The 26,788-nt window shown below is 34.9% G+C and overlaps 1 protein-coding gene across 1 annotated transcript in view; it reads left to right on the top strand.

The window, feature by feature from the left end:
• The window catches only part of LOC135202193 (selenocysteine insertion sequence-binding protein 2-like), an 85,500-nt gene extending 62,869 nt beyond the window's left edge, over window positions 1-22,631 (top strand). Inside the window, exons 3-8 of the mRNA XM_064231449.1 lie at window positions 1,649-1,793; window positions 3,494-3,863; window positions 10,820-10,936; window positions 16,818-16,915; window positions 17,804-17,958; window positions 19,862-22,631. Coding sequence (XP_064087519.1) covers window positions 1,649-1,793; window positions 3,494-3,863; window positions 10,820-10,936; window positions 16,818-16,915; window positions 17,804-17,958; window positions 19,862-20,245 — 1,269 coding nt within the window. The 3' untranslated portion in view covers window positions 20,246-22,631. The remainder of the gene's footprint in view (window positions 1-1,648; window positions 1,794-3,493; window positions 3,864-10,819; window positions 10,937-16,817; window positions 16,916-17,803; window positions 17,959-19,861) is intronic.
• The last annotated feature ends 4,157 nt before the right edge of the window (window positions 22,632-26,788 follow it).

Here is a 26,788-nt window from a genome sequence, read left to right as displayed (position 1 = left end):
GCAGTGTCCCTTCGGCCCCTAGCTGCGACCCCTTTCATTCCTTTTACTCTACCTCCATTCATATTATATTTCTTCCGTCTCGCTATCCATCCGCTCACAACGATTATGTCATGGTGCAACTGCAAGGTTTTCATCCCCTTACGCCTTTCAAACCTACCTGCTCTCAATTTCCTTTCCAGCTCTGAATGACCTCAAAGGTACCAGTGCTTGGCCTTAGGCCTGAATTCTATATTCCATTCCTGGTAGTTAAGTGCTTCTGATTAAGTTAGGGAAAAATGTGAGGCCTCCTAGTTCCTATTTTCATGTTGGAGTGAGTTTAGCAGACAACTCATACAGGATCTTAATTAATAAGATAACCGCTGGAAAGGAAATGGGTTAACAGTGTGGAGCCAGAACGCTACTGAATCAATGTCTTGAAGGTAGGTTACTTGCAACATAAAAAACAGTTAACAGATAAGGAAAACTTCCTTTATGAAATTTATTCAGCTAACATTACAAAATTCTGTTTACTGGAATCAAAGATACAGTACAGTATCCAAATCGAAGTTGATGCTGAATGAAAAGTTTCTTAGTCACCTGTAACTCAAGGTTCTGACTCAGATAGTAGTGGGATGTGCCAGCAATGTTTTAGAGATAATTTTTTGCTTTTTATTATTCTCACTGATTTTATATCTCAAGTTGCTGTTAATTTTGAATAAAATCAGTACTATGCATAAAGTGAATGTGTTACGAGTTGGGGAAGAAACAAAGTGTTTTTTCAGCTGTAAAAATTACTCAGTGCATATACTATATTTGAAGTGCAGTTGGCAATTGAGGTACAAAACAATAACTCCCATAAATAGAGAATGGAGGAAAATTGAAATATATGATATAAAGAAGAATAACAGGAAAAACAAATGACTGAATATATTTTTGGGAGACTGACAGTTGCCTAGCTGGGAAGTATGTCTACATTGTAACCTATATGACTCATAGGCTAAGAATGAAAAGAGAATAAAAGGATGGGAACCCTGATTCTGTCATATTTACAAAAAGGAATAAAGCTTTATGAATAGCAGGAACTAGATCGTGGATGGCTTGCTCCTTTAAGAATAAGGATGTTGTAAAACAATATTATCTATGTATAGCAGCCTAAACTGGAAGTAACAAAAGCAAGAGCACTTACCTCTGGTAAGTGTTTTTGAATTACCTACTTGTTTTGATGTGTAATGTCAAAGCATTTTTAGAAGTGTGGTGAGATAAAGGAGATAACTTTTCTTGCTCAGATGGTAAACATTGTGTTACTAAGTTGTCTTATATATTATACTGTATGTAATCCGAAATGGGGCAAGTAATACAGTACATATTGTTTTTCAACAGAAACAAGTTAAGATAGGTAGTGTAAAGTTACCTCAGTACAGTACTGTATTTATTGAAGAATATGAAATGACAAAAATTAAACTTGTTTTGGCCATCTGCAAGGTTCCTGTTATTTCTTGTATAGTAAAGGGTAATTATTTTGCATTAACGGGCATGTATATTTTTAGAACGTGACATATTGATGCCCAGCTCTACATTCAAAGCATTCCATCAGTTTTGATTTTGTAAAATGTATAATATACCTTCATTTATTTTAGTATACTCATAAACTATGCTCGTCATTTTACAGAATACAAGTAAACCACGAGCAGAAGTTGTTGCCAAGCGTGGCAAACAGCGAGAAGGGCTAAAGAAGAAGAAGCTTTCTGCTCTAAAGAAAGCTATTAAAAGGGCAAGGCAGCAAGAAGTGGAAAACTTATTATCTGTACTTCAAGGTTTGCATCTTAGATATTTATACAGCAGTACGTACTACAGTACAGGCAGTCCTCGGGTTACGACGGGTTCGGCTTACGACGTTCCAAGGTTAAGGCGCTTTTCAATTATATTCATCAGAAATTATTTCCAGGGTTACGGCGCCTACAACGCTGATCTGGCAGAAGAAATATGACACCAAAAATGCAAAATAATCAATATTTGAAGTTTTTTTATGAAAAATGCAATAAGAATGCAGTTTACAAAGTTTTGAATGCACCCAAAGCATTAAAACTAAGGTTTTCTTAGGATTTTTTACGATTTTCCGGCTTACGACGATTTTTGGCTTATAACGCGTCTCAAGAACGGAACCCCCGTCGTAACCTGGGGACTGTCTGTATGTTGTTTCTCTCAAGATTTATGAATGAGTGTTAAATGTTATAATTTTCATAACACATTACAGTTGACAGTAACACAAATCATTTGTATTGTATAAAGCATAAAACACAATATAATATATTAACTTTTGTTTGTAAAATACCCGTATGTGAAACTCTTTAGTTTCCTTCAATATTAACTGTCTCTCAGATAGTATAATGGGATCTACAGGCATAAAAAGGATTCATTCCCCACTACTGTCAAGTAATAACCCTTCAAGGCTAAACATTCCTCAAAGTTTCTTAGTGTTCTTCTTGGTAATTACTGGTACATTTGATTATTTACTTTCTCTCACAATTATAAGTCTGAGATGTAGAAACTATCCTATGAACATGAATGCATTCGTATTAGATTACTTTTTATATATGTAAAGGTTAAACAAACATTGAATTTAAAGTTCTTGTTTTTTAAACTTTAACTTAAAAAAGAATTTCTTAAACCTCCCTATGATGCCAGTATTACTTCAGATGCTTCTTTCATTTTCCATTTTATCTTTGTAGAATGTCATTGGCTCCAGTAGTGAATTTAGTCCTAGCATATGTCATTCCATGCATGATGAGTTCCTGCTAACCGGAGTTTTGCAATGTACTCGTAGTTCTTTTATTTTTGCCACCTGTGATCGAGTACTTGGCAACTTTAGAGCTGTTATATACATATACGTACCTATTGTATTATATATCAGGTAATTGTTACTCGCCTCTCATCATTGTGGTTTTGGTAGAGATAATACTGGTTTATTGTGTTTAGCCTACAATCGTTGGAAATTTCTTCCATCTTTTTTCTGTGCCCATCTAATAGTTGTCTTGCTTTATCATTGGAATATAACACTATAGGTACCATTAATTTGTTAAGGAGAATTACATCTTGACCTATCATCAAAAGTTATCATGGAAACTGCTAAATATTCTATACCTAGAAGCACTAGATTTTGGAAAGGATGGAAAAACACGGCATCCAACAAACAAGTAAGGTGACTTAACTGTAGGCAAATTATTTTGGGGGCCAACTATGGACAGCCCAGTGTGTTCTGTATTTCTGAAGTAAACTTGAGAAAATGCTGAATCCAGATACCATGTGTCAATATTATTTATGGGATTAGCTTTAGGCCAAACTCGTGAAGTGTTTCTTTGTATGTATATCCCGTGCTCTAAGGCAGGATTATGAAAAATATTGCTCTATTTGTTAAGTTTTGTATTGTTAAAATCTGAATAGTTGTTTATTACTATACTACTTTAAATACAAAATTAGTTGTTTATTACTATACTTTAAATGCTTAATTTTGCAGAAGCCAAGAAATTGCAGGAAAGCTTGATTCCTGTAGATGTTCCTGTCATGTGCTCATCGCCACTTGAAACATCTGAGATGCCTGCATTAGAAGAGGCAGCAGAAGCTATTACCAGTAACAAAGAGCCAGAAAACTCCACAGAAATTGTTGAAAATGAAGAATTGAAAGTTGTACCGAGCCCTGATGTGCAAGGACCATTGATATCAAACAAAGGAGCTTCAGATTGTGTCAAATATGAAAATAGTAGGGCAAGTGAAGTTAATACCAAAGAAACACAGTCTACTGACCCTGATTTTCCCTTAAAGTGCCAGAAGATTTTAGAAGATATGGAATTCCTTCACAATTCTGTTCATAAAAGATCATTTCGGGAGTAAGTATTTTTGTAAATAGTTTTTTGCATATTTGATAATAAATATGACTGATATACAGTAGCACTAGCACATGTGCCTCATCATTTGTAATCAGTATTGTTCACACATACGTATTGTTATTAGGTTATTATGTTGAAATTGTGCAAGATGTCCCTATGTATTTTGGAAGATTCTTTTCATCTAGTCATGATTCAGATATGAACAGTACACAGAATAATTAGATCTTCCCAAGCAAGAAATATTTTAGTTTACAACTGCAGTTTATACAAAAATATTCAAAGACTCATCTATGGCTTTGTTTGCCCAAGTCACTTAATTTAGACTGACTAGAAAAAAAAAAATTCTAACCCTTCCACACCATTTTTGAATAGCTGACTGCCTTTGGAAAGAGTGAAAGAAATGGATTACAGCAACCATTTGACATATATAATTGAGGGGTATATACATCTGATAAGCAGAAATCTCTAAGAAGTTATGAAGACACTGTATGTGTTGCGTGCACTACAACATTCAAAAGCTTGACTAACTGTTTGATGTGGTGTCAGAAGCGGGGAAAGTCAGGACTTTTCCCGCTGTATCTGCGCTTCTGACGTCACATCGAGCAAAGTTTGTTGAGCAAAGGTCGACCGTGTGGATGGGGCCTCAAGGTTCTTTGCAGTTTCCCTTTGGCCCCTAGCTACAACCCCTTTCATTCCTTTAACTGTACCTCTGTTCATATTATCTTTCTTCCATCTTAAAAATAATATTTCCAATAAATACTTCATGGTGCATCTGCGACGTTTTCCTCCTGTTAACTCTCAATTTTCCTTTCAGCTTTGAATGACCTCATAGGTTGTAGCACCTATATTTTATATTTCAATTCCGATTCAAGATATTTTACAGCCAGCAGGAATTTCATATAATTTCCAGATTAAGCTCACCTCTCCTTTACATTTCTCATAAACAACCTGGAGTTACATATATACATATACATATACATATACAATTACATATATATATCATATACTATCTAATATATACTATACTATATCTATCTATCTATCTATCTATCTATCTATCATATATATATATATATATATATATTATTTTATATTATATATATATATATATTATAATCTATATCTATATAATCTATATCTATAATATCTATCTATATATCTTTTAATATATATATCTATATATAATATATATATATATAATATATATATAGTATATATATTATATATCTATATATTATCTATATATAAATATAAATCATATTAGATATATAGATAGATAGAATATTATATCTATTTATCTATCTATCTATATCTACTATACTATCTATCTATCTATATACGATAGATCTATTCGATATTCCGGATATATAGATATATCAGATCTATATATAATATATATCTATCTATATATCTATATATAGATACTATCTATATATACATATATCTATCTATATATCTATCTTATAGATATATAGACTATAGCTATCTCTATATATATAGATATATCTATCTCTATATATATAGATATATGATCTCTATATATATAGATATATCGATCTCTATATAATATAGATATCTATCTATATATAGATATATCTATCTCTATATATAGATATATTTCCTTATCTCTATATAGATAGAATATATCCCCCCTATCTTAAATTTAAAAAATTTTATTTGATATCTAAGCTATATATATAGATAGATTATCTATCTCTATATATATAAGATATATCTATCTCTATATATATAGATATATACATTATAGCAATCATAATTTATTTATAATATATATATATATAGATTATATAGCATTATATATATACATAATATAAATACATATATATATATATAGATATATCTATATATATTATATCTATATATATATGTATATTTATATATATATAATATATATATATTGTATATATCTAATAATTTTATTATATCTCTTATATATTAATATTATTATAATATATATGTTATTATACTATATATCTCTATCTATATATATATATCTAGTCTCTATAGTATTATAGATATATCTATCTATATATATATAGATAATCTATCTCTATATATATAGAATATATCTATCTCTATATATATAGATATATCTATCTCTATATATAGATTGAATCTATCTATATAATATAGTTATTATCTATGCATTAGATATATCTATATCTGTATCTATATATCTATTCTATATATTATATATACATATACATACATATATATATATATATTATATATATAAGATATAATATATATATATATACATATATAATCTTTATACAGTATATATATTTATACATATATTAATTTATACATATATATAATATATATATAATATAATATTATGTATTATATTTATTAATATAATAATTATGATAGAGGTTATATTAATATATTATAGAATTAATTATATTACTATATATATTATATATATAATATATATACATAATGTATAATGTATATATATATATATATATATATATATATATAATATATATGTATATCTATATGTATGTATATATATGTATGTATCATATGTGTATATATATATATATATGTATATATATATGATATATATATAGTATATATATAGAATAGATATATAGATATTTAGAATAGATATATAGAAATAGATATATATATAGATATAGATATATATATATATATATATATATATATATAGATATAGATAATATATAGATATAGATATATATATATATATATTATATATATATATATATATATATAGATATAGATATATATAGATAGATATATCTATATAGATAGATATATCTATATAGATAGATAATATATATATAGATATATATATATAGATATATATAGATAGATATATCTATATAGATAGATATATCAATATAGATAGATATATCTATATAGATAGATATATCTATATATAGATGATATATCTATATATAGATATATAGATAGATATGTATCTATATATAGATATATAGATAGATATGTATCTATATATATAGATATATAGATAGATATGTATCTATATATATAGATATATGATAGATATGTCTATATATATAGATATATAGATAGATATATATCTACATATATAGATATAGATAGATAGTATCTATAGTATAGATATATAGATAGATAGCTCTATATATATATAGATATCTATATGCTTGGATCGATAGAGCGAGGATAGAGAGATGAGATAGAATTAGACATACATATATATATATATACATATAGATATATATATATAGTAATATGAAAAGATATCTATTATACATATAATGATTATACATAATAATAAAAATATACCTATATATAATTATATATATATATATATTATATTCTGTATATATCTATATTATGTATAATATATACTATGATATATATATATATGTATATATATATATATATATATATATATACTATAATGTCTTATTGTATATATATAGGTATATATATATATATATATATATATCTATAGTATGTATTATATGTATGTATATCTATGTGTCTATATATAATATATATGTATATCGTAATGTATGTATATGTCTATATATATAGAAATAGTATATAGATATTTAGAATAGATATATAGAATAGATATATAGATATTTAGATAATTTAGATATATAAATATATAGTAAATGATATATATTATATATATTATATAGATATAGATATATATAGAGATAGATATGTAATCTATTATATAGATATATAAGATAGGCTAATATCTATATATATATAGATAGATCTATAGATATAATCGATATTATAGATAGATATTATGCTATATATATAGATCTATAGATATATAGATAGATATATCTATATACATATATAGATAGATATATCTATATATACATATATAGATAGATATATCTATATATACATATACAGTAGTACCTCGAGATACGAAAGGCTCAACTTACGAAAAATCCAAGTTACGAAAGCCAATGTGAAAAATTTTACTGCTCTACAGAACGAAAAAGTTTTCAAGATACGAAAGGTTTCTGAAAGTCCGAGATTCGCCCGATAACAATTTTGAAACTCGCGCCGCACGCCGCCATCTTAGTTATAGTAGACTTGCCACCATCCTCCTGCTCTCCCATTAGTTCCTGATGCCAGCCAAGCCATGAGATCCTTCTCTCTGATTGGACAGCATCCCTCCCATCATGCATCTTCTGTACGTACGTGTTGGCATCCCTTAGCTCGGCCACTCCGCACCCGAAACTTTACCGTACGCAATCGGCATTCGTTCGCTCCAACGATTTCGTTTAGTAACGTAAATTCGTTAGTGATTTCGTTGCAGTACATATTATCGTGTTGTGCGAAGACTGTATATTGTGTAACTTTACATAAATTAACGTAGTCATGGGTCCCAAGAAAGTTGAAATTCACGGAAAGAAGCGCATGCTCTCTTTGGAGACAAAGATGGAGATCATAAAGAAGTATGAAGCTGGTATGCAATTGAGTGTGATCGCAAAGGAATACGGCCGTAATCCGTCGACAATAGGCACCATCCTTAAACAGAAGGATGCCATCAAAGCAACTACACACCGTCGAAGGGCATCACTATTTTGTCCAGGAAGAGGAGCCATGTGCACGACGAGATGGAACGGCTGCTCCTCATCTGGATAAAAGACAAAGAAATCGCTGGCGATACAGTAACGGAGACAGCAATCGCTCACAAGGCCAGTGCTATTTTCGGCGATTTGACTGCGCAGGCAGAAGACGACGGAGGGGAAGGGACTTCAACACCAACCCCAAAGTTCAAGGCTTCGCATGGCTGGTTCGAGAAATTTCGTAAACGGACTGGCATCCATTCGGTGGTGCGTCATGGGGAGGCTGCCAGCTCGGACACGAAAGCGGCCGAAGCCTTTAAAAAGACGTTCGATGAGATGATGACCAAGGAAGGCTACAGTTCTCAGCAAGTCTTCAACTGTGATGAGACTGGTCTTTTTTGGAAAAAAATGCCTCGTCGGACATACATCACGGAGGAAGAGAAGAAGCTACCCAGGCATATGCCTATGAAAGACAGGCTTACGCTCGCACTTTGTTCGAACGCCAGTGGGGATTGCAAGGTGAAGCCCCTACTGGTGTATCACTCCGAGACTCCTTGAGCCTTCAAGGCCCACAAAGTGTTGAAGGAGAAGCTTCCAGTGATGTGGAGGGCTAATGCAAAAGCCTGGGTAACGAGGCTTTTGTTCACCGAGTGGGTAAATCTGTGTTTCGGCCCGACTGTGAAGAGTTTTTTGCAAGAGAAGCGCCTCCCCCTGAAATGTCTGCTGGTGTTGGACAATGCCCCTCCTCACCCTCCTGGCCTCGAGGAAGATATCCTAGCGGAGTATTCCTTTGTTAAGATTCTTTTTCTTCCGCCCAACACCACCCCTCTCCTCCAGCCCATGGACCAGCAAGTGATAGCGAACTTTAAGAAGCTGTACAGGAAACATCTTTTCAAGAGATGTTTCGACATCACCGATACCACAAACCTCACCTTGCGTCAATTTTGGAAGGAGCATTTCGACATCGTCATTTGCATCCGACTCATTGACCTAGCTTGGCAGGAGGTTTCGAGGCGAACCTTGAATTCCTCGTGGAGGAAACTCTGGCCTGATGCCGTATCCGCCAGAGACTTCAAGGGATTCGACGTGGGTGAAGCTGGTGCTGCAGAGTCAGAAACAGTTGATGATCCCGAAACTGTTTTGGAACCAGATCTTGACGAGATCGTTGCACTCGGCAAGTCCATGGGGCTGGTTGTCGACGAGGACGACATCAACAACCTTCTCGAGGAGCACCAAGAGGAGCTTACGACGGATGACCTGAAGGAGTTGGAGGCCATGCAACTTAACGTCGTTCAAGAGGAGTTCTCTAGCAGCGGCGAGGAAGAGGAGGAGGAGCCTATGACAACGGCAGAAATTAAGGATATTCTAGGCGCTTTTCATAAAGTGCAATTGTTTATCGAAAAAAGACACCCCGAAAAGGCTCACACAGGTCGTATGCTTGCGCAGTTCGATGACGTTTGCTTGATTAATCACTTCCCCAGAGATTAATACAACACAAACGGTCAGTTAGGTATGGACAATAGAACTCGGCTATTTTCAACCATATAAATGAACATAACCATAGAATAAACTGGAATATGTCACGTGTAATTTATAGCAGCAATGCTGTACAAGAGTCAAATGATGGAATCGGCCTTAATAAAAGAGAAGCAGGTAATGAACATCTCAAAAGGGAATTGGACATCGGACATCGTTGACGCAGTGTTCATTCAACCAACGCTTAAGAAGATTAAAGGAAGATTATCAGCGGGGGTGACCTAAATTGGCTTACTTGTGGACGAATCTCTTGGTATAAATACCACCTTTTCTGTAAACTTTTCTCATTCATATACCTGAAGAGAGAGACAGCAGTCTCTGAAATATAGTACTTTTCTCTCTACATTTTGGTGTTTTTATGGGCTCCTTTTATTAGATGGAATTCTGTTGTTACAGAACACTTTTACCAGTCATATATATATATATATATATATATATATATATATATATATATATATATATATATATATATATATATATATATATATATATATATGTTTATGTATGTGTGTATATATATATATATACTTATCAAATGAATACCAATCAGTACCCTCCCTCCTCCCTGCATATGGGGGTGTGGGGCAGTAAACAATTGATTGCTTGTTGAAGCTGTTCTTATCTCTTACCCTGAAAGTGGGCAGGGCTAATACCTACACCTATATCTACACTAATGCTTGGCAATTTTCAAATTTTTTAAGCTTCCAGTGAATGAAACTGTGATTAATGTAATTACTTGCTAAGTATACATATATATAAAATGTTTTTTATCATAAAAATGTCCCTTTTTTGATTCAGTAAATCCCTAGCCAAGTTTGAGACTCAGGATATATATTGCAGGTACTGTAATCACATGATAACTCCAGAAGTTAACGTAGCAGCCAAAGAACTGATCAGTACATTGGTGGCATATCAAGACAGACATTACAAAAGGGATCCAGTGAAAGCCCGAATGAGGTATGTGGCTTTTGTTCTAAATTGTATTTCTATCGTGAAGTTTTAGTGAGACTACCAATTTGTTCATAAGCGGAACAAACCTTTGGTCTTAACAATAGGATAAATGTTCTAGTGCCAGCTGGAACCCAGTTAAAAACAATCAAAGATTGTAAATGCAAGGAATCTGTGGCATCTGGCATCTGATGCGTAGTTGAGGTGGAAGCACTTGATCCCAGGAAATATACAGTCTTTCTTTAACTGCCTTGGAGAGTGGGCCTTCGCTTCGCTTTCCTCCACCCAAGCCAGTTTTTTAACCTGATATCTTGGTCTGTTTCATATTTATCCAACCCAGAATTCCTGTGAGTGTCATCGTATTTAGACGGCCTTCCAGGATTCCTGTGTTCGCGTTCCTCTGGGACAGATGCAATTTTAGCACGTAGTGTGCTCCACGATTTTTCCTCTACTTTGTCATTGGCTGTTTTTGTGTAATGCTGGTCTGTCTCTCAATGGGATATTGTCCCTTCAGGGAGAGGGGCCAGCTAATTTTGTTCTTTAGCATTTTACATTTGTTATATGAGGATATTTTGAAACCTTTGTGTTAAGACATTAATGTTTTATTTATCTTAAATTTTATCTTGTTACACATTTTCTGGGAACGTGGTAGTGTTTTAGTCAAAATTTGTGTGTTTCGGGACGTTAAGGTTCATGTTGCAGACAAGGTTTATATGCTAGGATTCGGCTTTCTAGCATTTGGCTATTCCTATAGTTCCTCAACATGAATTTTATTGGCGAGTGATCTCTGATTGTGTTTGTCCTGTCTGCTTGCTGGACCAGTCATGATTGCTGTTTTGTCCCTTTCCCGTCATTTTGGGAGGGAAGGGACGTGAGTCGTATGGCTTACTCCCTTCCCTTTATCCTTACAGATAAATATGATTCTTTTCACTCATCTAGCGCCAGCTAGAAACCGGTTAAAAACAAAGATGGTAAATGCAAGGAATCTGTGGCTTTGGCATCTGATGCGTAGTTGAGGTGGAAGCATGTCGAGAGAGTGCACTTGAATCCAGGAAACACACCAGTCTTTCTTCTAACCCAGGATGAAATGTAAGAGGGGTGGGTGGAGGTGGATAATTAATGTTAAAACATCAGGTTTGTTAGCTATGAAAAATACAAATAGATTAAAAATTTGTCGTTTGTTCATACATGGAGCAAACCTTCGGTCTTAGCAATAGGATAGACTTATGCTTGGAGGGAGGTGTGAGAATCCTGAACCAACTTGGGGTTCGGCAAACCCGATCATTCTTCTTGGAAATGAGATTGCTAAAGAAGAAGACCTAAGCCTTTGAGATGTTAGTAGATGTTTGGATATCTAATGCCCAGTCCACTGGGTTCAAATCAAATGAAACATGACCGGGTTCATTGCATTCATGGAAGTCCAAAAGAACTATATCTGTTTAGGCAACAAACCATGTCGGCCACAAGAAATGGGTTTGCCACCACTCCTCACTCCCCCTGGCTGGAGAGAGGAGTTTTAGCTACTGAGAAGCAGATTGGCATGTTGCATGGAACATGAACAGTGCCGTAACAGTATGGCTGCAACGCTCACCTGCATCAAGCCAGTTCCTGCGTATGATGTGTCTATTCTTCAACTGCCCGCAGGAATGAAGAAAGGAGAAAAGGGAAAGAAAAGGCCAGTCAACTCCCTCATTCCCTACTCCACACAATCATCTTAGGCAAGATACAAACTGTCCCACCAGGGGAACTGGAGGGGTCACAATTGTTGAACAGCCACCGCAGAACTCTATGAAAACGTGTCCAAGGATCTGTGGGCAACGTTTTATGCAGAAGAAAGGGAAAGTGGTTTGAGGCAGTCATGAACCAACATTCAAAACCTATGAACTGATAAGTATTGCTAGGGAGGAATGTGGAAGAACTTGACAAAGAGGGAGTCGGCTTGTCTGAACACCTTGCTTAGACTACGAGAAGGGTGTACTGGGGCACCTCTTTCTTAATCTGGCTTGTGTTAACATGAAGTCTATGACACTTAACCTCTAGGAGAAGAGACATTCAAATAACTACGCAATGCTTGAGTGTACCCTGAAGCTTTCCAGCCCTTCCAAGGAAGTCTAGGTCAGAAGGAAAACTGCTTACAAAGTCAGTTTCCTGGAAGGTGATTGACGCATGGGCGCGAAGGAGGTTGAGAGAGAAAACTTAGAGCCAGAGTAAGGTCCTATACTCAGTACCAGGGTAAGGTCCCAAATAGGAGGATTGAGCTTCCAGGGTGAACAAGATCGCTCTAAGCTCTTGAACCACACCAAGGATTCTGAGGGCGAAGAGAGGTCTGCATCCTTCAGACCAACTAAACACAAATACGTAAATCTTTTAGTACCTGACCAGTATCAACAGAGGAAACTTCCTCTGTTCTGGAAAACATTCAGAAGATCTTGTCTACCGAATAGGAACTCTGATTGGAGAGGGACCCTTTTGATGTCACCAATCACAGCAGCAGATGTCTCACCTTATATATGGCTGACGAAGATCCTCTGACGTAATAGCCTTACATGCGAGTTGTTTTGCAAGAAAGATCTCTCGTGAGAGATACTGGATCGGCTTTATACATGAAGAGATACAGATCCTAGTGATTAGAGGCATCCCTCCACAAGAAACTGGTGAAGAAGGTTGTGTTAGGGAGGAATCTCTCCACTACTACTCAGTTTGGGGTTAAGGAGCTACTAGGGTTAACCAAAGACCTTGGAACTTGACAAAGGTCATAGCCCTTGAATTACCCCCCTGAGTTGTTCCTGTAATCCTGAGCCTCCTCCAAAGGTTGGGGTGCTCATCTCTAAGAGCTCCTGGCCTCGGGGGCTTGGAGCGTACAGGACAACCAAGTCTACATCAGAGAGTTGGAGTTGAGCGCAACTTCCTCGGACTTTGGAAAATTCGAGGAAGGTAGGTGTGGGACTCCATCGTTGGGACTCCATCGTTGAGCCTCCCAGAGAATTCCCAGAAGGCAGAAAGGAGTGGTCTTCTCCAACGAACAATTTTGAGACCATGAATAGAAGACCTCTAGCCTCCTGTCGAAGAGAAGAGGTCTAACATAGATCTTTTCCAAGTAGACAGAAGAGATAATACGATAACCCAAGGGGATGTCCTGTGACAAAATGCCCAGCACCGATACATTCTAAATATCCTATATCAACTAGTGCATTGTCAAAATTATTGCACTGTAAACAGGGGAGAAGTCCTTGAGCTACCCAGGAAACATGCATCTCCAACAGAGGAGACATCCTACGAGGTGATCCCTTATGACGACGTATGATCAGTATGCTAGTCATCAGAGGAGAGAGGAGACGTCCTATGATGATTGGACAACCTCCCCCCCCTTGACTAAAGAATTACCATGGTAATGTATCACAGAGTAACTTATCACAGAGCTAAGATGGATCTTAACTACTTCAAGAGATAAGAACACCAGGATATGAGGTACATTATTGATCTGGTTACTTGGATAAAAAGGTAGGTTAAGCCAGTAATCGAACCTAACCCAATCTCAAACTCTTGAAGAAAGGAAAAATCTTTATGCAGCTGAGCATTGCAGCCATACTGTTACAACACTTTTCATGTTCCATGCAACATGCAAATCTGCTTCTCAGTAGCTAAAACTCCTCTCTCCATCAAGGGGAGTGAAGATTGGTGGCAAACCCATTTCTTGTGGCTGACATGATTTGTTGCCTGAACAGATATACAGTGGTCCCCCCGTATATGCAGGGGATGCGTACCAGACCCCCCTCGTGAATAGTTAGAACCTGCGAATAGTTGGAACCCCTATAAAAATGCTTAAAACCTCCTATTTTGGTAGTTAAAACTCAAGAAAAACCCACTAAAAATATTTATACCTGGTTTTTTTAAATAGTTTTATCACAAAAAGTGCATTTTATGATGAAATTGATAAAAAAAACAGGAATTTGTGGATATATCTCATAAAAAAAATACAGCGAATAGGTGAATTTCCCACGAATAATGCGGGGGAAACGTTCCAGAGAGAAATCTGTGAATGTGTGAGTCCACGAATCCGGAGAACGCGAATACGTGGGGTCCACTGTACATAGCTCTTTTGGACTTCCATGAATGCAATGAATCTGGTCATGTTTTATTGTATTTGAATCCAGTGGACTGAGCATTAGATATCCAAATATCTAATGTCTCAAAGGCTTAGGTCTTCTTTAGCAATCTCTTTTCCAAGAAGAATGATCGGGTGTGCCGAACCCCCAGTTGGTTCAGGATTCTCATGCCTCCCTCCAAGTATGAGTCTATCCTATTGTTAAGACTGAAGGTTTGTTCCATGTATGAACAAATGACAAATTTTTAATCAATTTGCCTTTTTCATAGCTAACAAACCTAAGGTATTAACTTTAATTGCCCACCTCTAGCTGCCCCTCTTACATTTCATTCTGGGTTGGAAGAGACTGGTGCATTTCCTGGATTCTAGTTCACTCTCTCAATGTACTTCATATGACACAGATTTCTTGCATTTACAATCTTTGATTGTTATTAACTGGTTTCCAGCTGGCACTAGAAGATTTATTCTATATTCTATTGTTAAGAGCTCAGGTTTATTAGCTATGAAAAATTCTAATTGATTAAAAAGTTTGTCATATTTAATAGATAGCTACCCTACAAAGGACCTTTTCTGCACTTGCTGCTTCCTACTTTCTTAAGACAATTAGAATATGTTTCATGATGTATGCTAACCGTAAGTAAAACTGTGAGAACTCAGTAACCCTGTCACTTGTAGTTTCTTTGGATTACCTTTAATTTCCCTGTCATTTGTTCAGAGTGTAAGTTATCCATTACAAAAAATACAAAATCGTGGTGATGGAGAGGCATATCGTTAATATTGTGCATATTTCTTTTTGTTATGATGTATGTCCTTGTGTTCTTATGGATAAAGGATGATATACTCAGGGAACTGGTTTATTTGTAGAACCTTGACAATTTTTAAAATTTGTATTATTTGTGCAGCCTTTTTCTATGATACTGTTATTTGGACTTTTATTTCTAATTGGGTAAATATCCAGAATATTGTTTGTCCATGAGGACTGCATTAATTTGAAAATCAATATAGGATTATGTTTTTATGAGTATGTTTTGGCAAAGCAATTCCTATTCTTGTGACTGTTGGCAGTGCTACTCCCATATACAGTACTCTGCAGGGTCTCATGAGATGATTTCTGCAACCACTGAAGGTTGGCTTTCAATGTATGTAAAGGAGTTTTGAAAACAAAGAAGAATTGTCTAATAAAATGGCAACAGTGATCAAGAGGCAGTGAATGGTTTGACCAGATTTAAAATGTCAGCTTCCAAATTTTTAGTTAAAAAGGCTGAATGACACTTTAGTTTGCTTGAGCATCTACATTGACAATATCTGTACGTAAGATTTACAATGGTGGATTCACCCTTACAGCTTTCTCACAAGATCCACTTGGCCAAAGATTCACAATGGTAGATTCACCCTTACAGTTTTCCCACAACATCCATTTGGCCACCTCTCCATATATATACATCTTTCCCATAACATCCACTAGGCCATCTCTCTCAATACACTGTCTCCATTGCTTTCTTTGCAATCACCATAATGAAAAAGAAGAAATTTTTAAGGAAAGCATGGAGAAGGCAGTCATTTTATTGGTCTTTTAAACAATAGTAGAAAGATTGTGAAAATTTTTCTCCTATAACAAGAGATTCCAAAAGGAAGGGACATCTTGTTGATTAATCTGAAATTTTTTAAAAGCAAACTCGGAGGCAGATGTGTAGAAATGTTTAAAAAATGGAATAATCAAATTGTATGCAATTGGAGAGTAAAATATTCTGATGAACTATGCTCTGAATCTTATTTATATTGCAGGCGCAGGTTTGTTTGTGGTCTACGGTCAACAGTAAAGGCAATGGGTAAAATGTCTTGCATAATTGTTGCTCCTGATATTGAGAGATGCAAAGGCCCAGGTAAGATAAATTTGGTACAAATGGGCTTGTTAGAATTTACTAAAATGTTTTAGTTCTTGAGAGGGATTAAATATTTTAGCAATAGTCATGAGAGTAATATTCCTTTCATACTCTTAAAGTAGGTTAAACTTAATTTTGAGGTAGAAAAATATTAAGTTGTAAGTTTACTTTTGATTAAAATAAAAGAAAATGTAAAGAACTTGCATACTGCTCGAGAAACCTGGATCATATAGCTTGAGGAAAAGCATAAAGTTTTTGTAACTTTACAATTGAACTGTGCAGAACATGAGTTATTTAAATATTGATCAGGCTAACATGATGGTGCAATAATGTCATACTGAGTACTCTAATACATTTTTCCAGTGCAGTACATTTGATTGGCAATATGGGACTGTATATTTAGAAACTTTACCAAATATTAGTTTTGTAGTTATATGTACGTAATCAAAGTAACGTTACTATACTTTTAAAATAATTGTTTCTATAAGTTGTCGTTAACAGATAGTGAGCTGTATTTGAAATAATTTTCATAATTACGGTTTTTAAGTCAGGTTTTCCATTACGAGGTTAGACATGAAATGGTTTCCCTCCACTCTCTTCTGTCTTGAGCACTTTCTACCTGAATTCCCACCTATTTTATAGCTTTATTTATGCCCTTACTTTGATTTTTTGTATTCCCCTTTTTCCATATCTGCTCCTTTTCTGGCTAACTAATTATGTTCCCTTCACATCACAAGCCAAAAGCCATCAGAATCTGTCTTAGGAAAACTTAAAACTAACCTTTTACATAACCAAACACTAAGTTGTCTTCTTCCAAAATCACCTCCTTTCTCACAGACTTGTCAATGTTTAAAAAAAAAAAAAAAACTAATTCATAATTTCTTGCAGGTGCTTTAGATGAAGTTGTAGAGAATATGTTGAAGCAGGCAGAGAACCATTCTGTACCAGTCATTTTTGCCTTGACATGCAAAAAGATTGGAAACTTGTGCCTCAAGAGAGTCGGTGTCAGTTGCATTGGTATCATCAATTACCATGGTGCTCAGGTAAAATGTTTGTTGGTTGTTATTGTTTTAAAGTTAATGTCTATGATGTTTATGATGATATTTTTATAGGCCTTTCACAGTTTAATAAAATATCAGGCCTTTCACAGTTTAATAATGAGTCATAATCACTCTGAAGTTCATTATATTGAAAATACATGATTGTGATAAGACTATAATACTATATAATAGTTATTGCAGTATATAATAATTTATGAATTTCATTCTTGTTACTGTAATTGATGCCTGGGAAGGCACAACCCCTCCTTCTCCTCTTCCCTTTTCCACTCCTAGATTTTTTTTTTAATAACAGCAGCATCCACAAAAACAAATCATACAGTACTCGTCTGTTACTGTATACTACTGTATTATTAGTCTGCTTATACTGGTTTACTCTGAACATTGAATTTGACACATAAATAATTGCAGTCTTTCATGATATATTTTAACATTTTACATTAGTGTTGCCTTTTCTTTTTTTTCTTCTTTTGAATCTTTCCTCCATTTCTATCGCTGCTACTCTGCAATCCACTTACCCATTTCAGTGGTACCGCTAGTGTGTAGCCAGTACTAAAGATTCTGCCATTTGCTATAGATCTATTTCCTTTGGTCACTTTCTAAATAGCTGTCCAACTCATTTCATTGATGTTAATGTAATTTTCACCACATTTAAAAAGAAATCCATTCCTCAAGCTGCACAAGCATAAAAATTTAGTCCTTGAGTTGTTTTGCTCTTTAATTATAATGAAAAGTGTTTGAGAACGGTATGGAATTTTAATGAGGAAATGGACCTTTTATATCAGAGCCTTATAAGGTTTTCGTAATGTAGCCATGTGTTGATTGAAGAGACTTGAATCAAATAAATTTTTTTCCATAACAAATTTGAAAAGGTCCTACTCTGATGCGCGCACACAAGAGTTTATCTCGCTACCAAAATGACCTGTAATGAATTCTTGGACAAGAAGAGAAAAGTGGTACATTTCCATTGTTAAGAGTGGAGAGCTGATCTGAAACACTGGCTCCATCTTCGTTGGAGTTCCAAAATAAAATGAGAATGTGTGTGTGTGTGTGTGTGTGTGTGTGTGTGTGTGTGTGTGTGTGTGTGTGTGTGTGTGTGTGTGTGTGAGACACCAAAAAGACCTGTGTTGAATTCTTGGACAAGGAGAGAACAATGTGGTATGTTTACATGAAATCCAGTTACCATCGGGTGACCATAAAAGTGAATTATTTTGTGTTGGTTGCAGGTGGGTTGGTGGTGAGAGATAAAAAGAGTCTGGTAAAGATGATATCACATTAATCAGTGCCCCATCAAAATGTATACTTAGCGTACATTTCAAAAAGAGGCCTCAGTGAAGTAATTCTCACATCTTCTGAACTTACAAACATACTTAGACCAAAGTGAACAAGCAGAATGTAATTCATTCACCATTATAAGAACATTCAAATACTCTAGGAGAATTGATTTCAGGCATAATAATATTATGGCATCCAACTTATTTGAGAAATATTTATTCTTATAGTTCATGAAAAAAACCTATTTATAACCATTACAGTCGACCCCCCGCTATTAGCGGACTCACGATTCACGTACTTGCTTATTCCCAGATTTTTCTATCGACTGTATATACCTATTATTTGCAGAAAATTCACCTATTCGCAGTATTTTTCACTGAGAAATATTCACAAATTACTTTATTTTCATATAATTTTCATGACTACAGGCACTTTTTGTGGTAAAACTATTTAAAAACTCAGAAAAAGCATTTTTAGAGTTTTTTTTGTGTTTTAACTATCAAAATAGGTGGTGCTAAGTGTTCTTAAAGGGGTTTTAATTATACGCAGGATACTGATCCCTTGGGAATATGGGGGCTCTAGTGTACTATAGTTCATCAATTTTCTTTTACAGGGTGTATTTCAAAAACTGATGGAAATGATACCAGAAGCTAAAGCTCAGTATCAGCAGCGTGTTGCGCATGGATTTTGCTCAATACCAGTAGGAGATGAACCTCCAGATGATGAGCCTGAGTCAACACAAGAAAGTATCAAACAAATTGATTCCTCTGATATCAGTCAAGAAGCTACCAAAGACTCTTCTGTGGTAGATGAGCACAGTATTCGAGAAGAGGTAATTGCCTCTACAGTTGCTATTCTTAATGAGCATTCAAGTGAGGAATGTGTTTCATGTTTAGAAAATGGGAAAAAATTAGCCATCAATGAAGCAGGATCATCTTTGATAATGCAGTTTCATGGTGACAGAGAGGCAGAGGTAATTTCTTCACCTACTTTGTAATAAGGCTTGAGATGAAGAATTAGCCTAATAGCAGTCTCATACCATTGGAGGAGTAAATAGCTTCTGCAGTTTCTGTTTAATCTATTACATGGTTAAAATTGTTATAAAATCCTATAAAATGCAAGAACATGAAATGAAAGGAGATAAAAGTTGTTTTGTGTTTAGGAGGAAGAGGAAATGATGAATGTTTGTGAATTATCTTTGATATATGTTTTGCACAGTAGAAAGTTTACTGTATAGCATAACTTTTCAATATAAAGATCCTTATTTAATTTGCAGATTGGTTTGTGACTGAAGAGTACACAAATTGGAGATTTATTTATGTTACTTTACCCTTTGTTTTTATGTGTAAGAATGTTGTCATGTTTTTTTGGAATAGATTATGTGTAAGAATTTTGTAAAGTGTTCTGTGAAGTTTATCTCAAAGTTTACTTTAAGTGTTTTTATGTATATCAAGACAGTATTTAGTTTACTATTACTGGTTGTATAAATATTTCTGATAGATTTGGCCCTTCGAGTTTTCAAGTTTTAGATAAGTGTCATAGATATATTATCTACTCATATCAAGACAACCACATATATAATGACCAGCATTGTTTGCCAGGACAAGTACAATAGTTTAAGTGTATTTTCTTAAACCTCTGGACTGAGAGAGGATGATTTTCAAATCAATGTCACTTGGTTACTAGTAAAATGTCATAAAATAGTTTTAAAGAAATGTTATAAAAAATATTATATTTGTCTGTGCAAATATGATTTGTATAGTATATGGTCTAACTTATTACAGAATCACAACATTAAAATTAGAGATATTGGTACTAATCATTGTAGCCTGTGATACACTTGGGAAGCTTGGTTTTATGAGTAGTAACAAAATATTATTCTTAAATCAACTGAACTTTTGAATTTTATATGGGCAGCATAGAATTTTCACCATATAACTGTATTTATGTCATGTACCATAATGAAGAACATGCTTAAGGGTTGTTATAAAATTATTAATAGATGTGGTGATTAAAATATTTTTTATACACTTGACATGGAAGGCCAACATTTTTCTTGGAATTTCTTTGTCATCTTGATTCTTTCAATATGATGAAGTCTGTAACCTGAGTGTCATATGCTTGAGAGGTGTTGCATAATCTTAACTGAAATAGTTTTGATTTACAAAGTTGATAGCAACCTTATTATTATGCTGTTGAAGATTTCCTTAGACAGTCATATTTTGTTCAAAATTTGGAAGACTTTGATGTCCAAGAGCAGTCTTCATAGCACTAGTCATAGTATTAAAACCTCCACTCAGCTGGCCTGAAGGTCTTCATTTAAATAAAGACACAACAGGAATATAATCAAGTCCTCTTTGCGGACATCTGATATTTAGTTACAGTACATACTATGTTGAGTGGTCTGGTGAAACTTGTTTGTGTATGTTCAATACAAGTGTTGACTTATGTTTTACAGCCTAAACTGCTGAGATTTCTTTGAGGAAGATTGTTTAAATTATGTTTGATAGACTTTGTAAATACTTTTTTTCCAGTCTTGGTCACTTTTAATAGTTTTAGTTTGGCAGTATGCAACTTCTGTGAACAATTTTTTTGACACCTGTAGTGTTTGGGAAGGAAAATTGACCATGAATTAAACTTATGGATTGATGTTGCATTACATAAAAAAACCAAGGCTTCGCATAGAAAAAATGAGAAAATATTAATAAATCTTCTCGGTATAGCAAACAATAGGCATTGTCAAGAAATAAATCGGTATATTATTGTTTTCATGTTTTTAAGAATCATATTTAATCTGCTATTAAAGTATTCATCAGCACTGCTTCAAAATGTCAGAAGGGCGAGGACTTTCAAGAAATAGTGGTTGTTTGTATTGTTTGAATTTTTTTTTTTTTTTACAGTAAACTTGCTTTTCCATTACTCTTCAGTAGCCAAGGGTTTGTGTGAACTGATTGTTTATGTGCTATCAAGTAAAGCACAGTATGTTAAAGTACAGAATCAAGGTCTCAGATGGTTTACTTATTGGTTTGGTTAAGCTATCTAATAATGTTAGATATTTTATCATCAATGATGTAATATTTCCTTGTAATGATATCTTAATACATTGTGTGATACCTTAGGTTTCCTACTTTTCAATATATCAAATTATATTTATGATGTTACCTTTTGAAATGTAGCTAATTGCAAGTTAGTTATTTTGAGTTTGTATGCACTGTAGATAAGATTTTTTTAAAAAGTTTTATGATTGAGAAATTGACTGAGGTATACATGGTACTGTCAAGTGCCATGTTAAATTGTAATACAGTATATTTATATATGCAAATTATATATTTTTGTAAATTGAGGTTGAACATTTTCAGAATTAAACTTTTCAATTAATATTTCTTTTGCCTTTCACTCATAAAACACTGTATAGGAAACTTAAAAAGTGATTGTAACCGTGCACACAAACACACAATAGTCACCTTGAATGATAGTTGCAATTGTGATAAAATAGGAGTCTTGACATGAGTGAAATCATGCAAATATATCTGTTACTGACAAGCATTGTACATATTTGGATAGCATACAGTCTCTCAGTCTGACTATCATTTAAATAATGTTCTTAATCTTGCTTAATTAATGATTGTTCATGCTCTCAGTTGTTTATTGTTTTCAGTTATTCATAAATTGTTCCCCTAAGCAAGTTAGAAAAATCATTTGGAAGTGAAATATAAGCATGTAACTAATATCAAGGCCTTTTAGTGGCTGTAAGGCAGAAATAAATTAAGGCCTAACATACAGAAAGGGAGCACCTATCAGTCACTAATGAAAGATAGAAAATAAGCAATGAATTAATTGTAAAGTAGCTGAAATACTAAAGTTTCTGTGAGGTTCACTATTTTTATTATTATATTGAAAAATTGTTATTTTTATTTTGGAAGCAGACACTGAGGAAAAATTGGCAGAAAAGAATTGCACTCTCTATGCCTTTTGAACTAGTGTATAAGTTTCTTAATTTCAGCAGCTAAATTATGGAGCTACAGTCCAAAGCCCATTTATTGTCTCGAAGCTTCAGTAGTCCTCACTACTACTACTGAAAGAGGGTAAATGGCACCAGGGGTACATGCATCGAATATTTCTACCCAATTTTTGATTGGGTGGTTATATTTAAGGAGCTCTCTTACTGGTGGGTAGTCTGGCTGACCAATGGGATTACTGATTGGTTGGCACTGGGGCCTTTGCTCATGGCTTTAGGAGAGCGGCTGTAGTTTTAACTCGGGGGCATGCCTCATTGTTCTCCTGATGATGGTCAGCAGGAGGGGGGTTTCTTGATTGACAGAGTAGCTTTCTACTGAAGAATGATGATGAACTTGTAGTGGAGGCAATGGTGGTTCATGGTGCTGTTGAGGATTGTGGTATTCATTATGATCTGCTGGCATTGAGGGACATTGCCGTGTTCCCTCATGAAATGTTAAACGGCCCCGTCGTGTAGATGGATGGACGGCGATCCTCTTAAAGAGAGGTTGCATCCACTCTTGAGGCACAGTATTTGGTAGAAAACTCCTCTTATGGGACCACTGCTGACAGAAGGGCTGTTCTTCATGAGGTACTGAGAAGTCTTCTGATCCATATAATTGACTGTAAGATTGACAGCTGTGTCTACTTCAGTAGGGGTTACCTGGACCTAAATTATGTTCTTAAAGGCTGCCTTGTTGTCCTTATATTCTGTATTTATGTATTATCCCTGGTAGAATAATTTTATGGTCCTTGTGCCCTCCTGCTGATACCACCTGTTGACACTGTTCCTTGACACCCTTATGACTTGATGGTAAGAAAATCCATTAACTAGTGTCTGGGAGACATGTTTAAGTTCGTCAAAGGTGGTGGCACTAGGAAGACTGGTGGGAGAGGACTCAGTTGATGTAAGCATTTATTACCAATGTTTAGAATTTATCTAGGCACTCTCCATTGCTATTGGGGCAGAGCCCAACGTCGGATGGTTTCCTGTTGACCTTCATCTTGAAGCTTTGGGGAGTGCTGGTAACATGGACAAACAAGAGGGGGATGGTATTATCAACAGTTCTCTCGTGAGTGAAGTGGAGGACTGACTCATCTTTTAATGTTCGATGAAGTTTCTCCACCTCCTCTGGCAGCACTGACAAAGGTAATGTCTATGTTCGTTACGTACAGGGCAGGGTTTGGGATCCTGCTGAAGACGATCTGCTCGATAACTCCCATAGAGAACTTGGTGAACAGCACACCAAGGGGATAACCCGTGGTGACCCCGTTGACGTAAGTCCATAGTTGTCCAGCAGGTGGTAGAGGGACCCTTCAGGGATGTTTAAAGTCAGGGTGGATTCTTCCCTGCAGAACTTTTTGAGGATCATCCTTATTGTCTTGTTGATGGGTATGTTGGTGAAGAGACACTACATCCAATGACGCGACGATGCCTTGGGAAAGCACAGTGCATAGCCTGTTGAGAAACCCTATGGTGTTTGCAATGCAAAGTTCACTAAGGTCATAAGGTGTTATAATTTTATTTAATGTTTTATCCAATAGATATGTCGGCATTGGGACGTAGTGTTTTTGGCTTCATACATTTTTACATTGCTGTAGATGTAGCCAACATCATAGTCACCCATAATCTTGTGAAGGTGCACAGCATCTACAGTGGTATTAACTCTTTTTAATGTTGTGGTTTACTTCCCTCCTGATGCTGTCAACAGGATTCATTGTAATATGGCAGACTTGGATGGATCGCTGAGTGTTTTGTCAAGAACCCCATTCACCGTACACCCCCTTACAATGGTAGTAAGTACTACTGAAGAGTTAGGTCAACAAATGAACTTTGGACAGATACTTTATAATTTACCAGCTGAAACAAAAAAACTTATGCATCAAGTTGAGAGGTGAAAATTGAAACAAGGTCAAGCTAGAGAGGTTGGACAGCTAAATGAGAACTTTAAGAAGCAAGGATAAAAAAAAGTTGGTTACGCTTAGGGCTATAGGTTGTTGCACAAAACTTACAGCACTACCCAAAAGGCATTCATAGCAGTAACCCGTGGTTGCAAGAATCAGGTGGCACTGAATTTTTAAATTTATGGTCAGTACTTTCAGTAGGAGGTATCATGAAGTAATAACTTTAGGATGTGAGGAAATGGAAGATTTACAGAAGTGGGAAACCATCATTCTAAAAAATAAAGTAAAAGGCCCACCTATCCAAAGTAGCGTATAATTTATGGCACATTTCAAAATGGCTTTTCAGGTAATATCAGCCTCTACTGGAAATTATCAAACCAAGAAATAACAGGCAAAAAACACTTGAGTGCATAACCCTCAACCAATGTTAAACCCATATAAACACATTTCTATCACTTGGAAACAGTTGCTGGAATGCAAAATAAAATATGAATAAATTTGGAGGTCAAAATACATGGTAGCAATAATGTTTCGATTTCTAAGCCTAGGACATTCAAAGGAATGCTGCTAAGTAATCCAATCACTTAAAATGTTCCTCCGCCCCAAAAGTTACATTCCTATTCATCCTAGTCTAATCACCTATTGCTAGTCACACAACCCACCTCTGCTGAAATTTTGTTAAAAATCCACGACTTTTCGTGTAATTCCGCTGACAAACAGGCAGACGAACAAGACAAATCAAAACCATCAACCTTCTCGGGGAGGGTAATACACTAGCTCAGATTAGTGTTTCCTTTTTACATAGCCATTGAAATTAATTTACGCTGACAGCCATTGGTTCGAAAGGAGATATGACTGTCCCCATTTTTATAACGACGAGATCATCATGAAATGGCTTTGTAATGATGTAATGCTCATCCACTTGCCAGGCAGCTGGCTATGTAGTAATCATGTCGTGAAGTTTAAGTAGTAATCATTCATGAAGTATATACAAACTACGGACTACACATAAATGTATAGATGGTAAAAGACCAGTTGCAAGTACTAAAGCCACAAAGACACTGTTAGTAATAGATTCAAGCAGGATGTAATGCAAGGGGTATCTGGTGACCTACTTATTGTTCCTCAAAGCTGGAAAATTGATTCCCAGTGAGAGGTCAAGATCCTTTCGGACTTCATAGCGATTTTCAAACCAATAGAATTCATCCTTGTGGAAAGAAAGACTGGAGGAACATTTATGTAGTAAAGGGCTGCTGGGCAAGGGAAGGTGAAAAGTAGAGACGGAAAGTGAAAATTATTATTATTATTTTTTTTTATGAAACCAAAATTATCAGAATTTCCCAAGCTGATGAAAGGGACATGCCATGACTAATGAAGTTAATTATTTGATGCTAAACATACAAAATATCACTTTTAGAAGATCTTTGTGCTCTAAGAATTGCCGATAATAAAAGAGCTTACCAAGTAAAATGGATGAGGACGTAGTCAGAAATCTGTTCAACCAATTTTTTTTTTAAGAGAAAGAGCCATTCTACATCTCACCCACTAACAAATACTGTTATATTCAAAATTTGTGCAGGTATCTTCAGCTGTATCTTGTGAGACAGTTTTATTCTAGACTGGGGAATGAGACAGTAGC

The sequence above is a fragment of the Macrobrachium nipponense genome, chromosome 30 (assembly GCF_015104395.2).
Source record: "Macrobrachium nipponense isolate FS-2020 chromosome 30, ASM1510439v2, whole genome shotgun sequence".
NCBI classification, from domain to species: domain Eukaryota; kingdom Metazoa; phylum Arthropoda; class Malacostraca; order Decapoda; family Palaemonidae; genus Macrobrachium; species Macrobrachium nipponense.
Note: the sequence above shows the minus strand (reverse complement) of the source record. Positions and strands in the feature narration are given on the sequence as shown.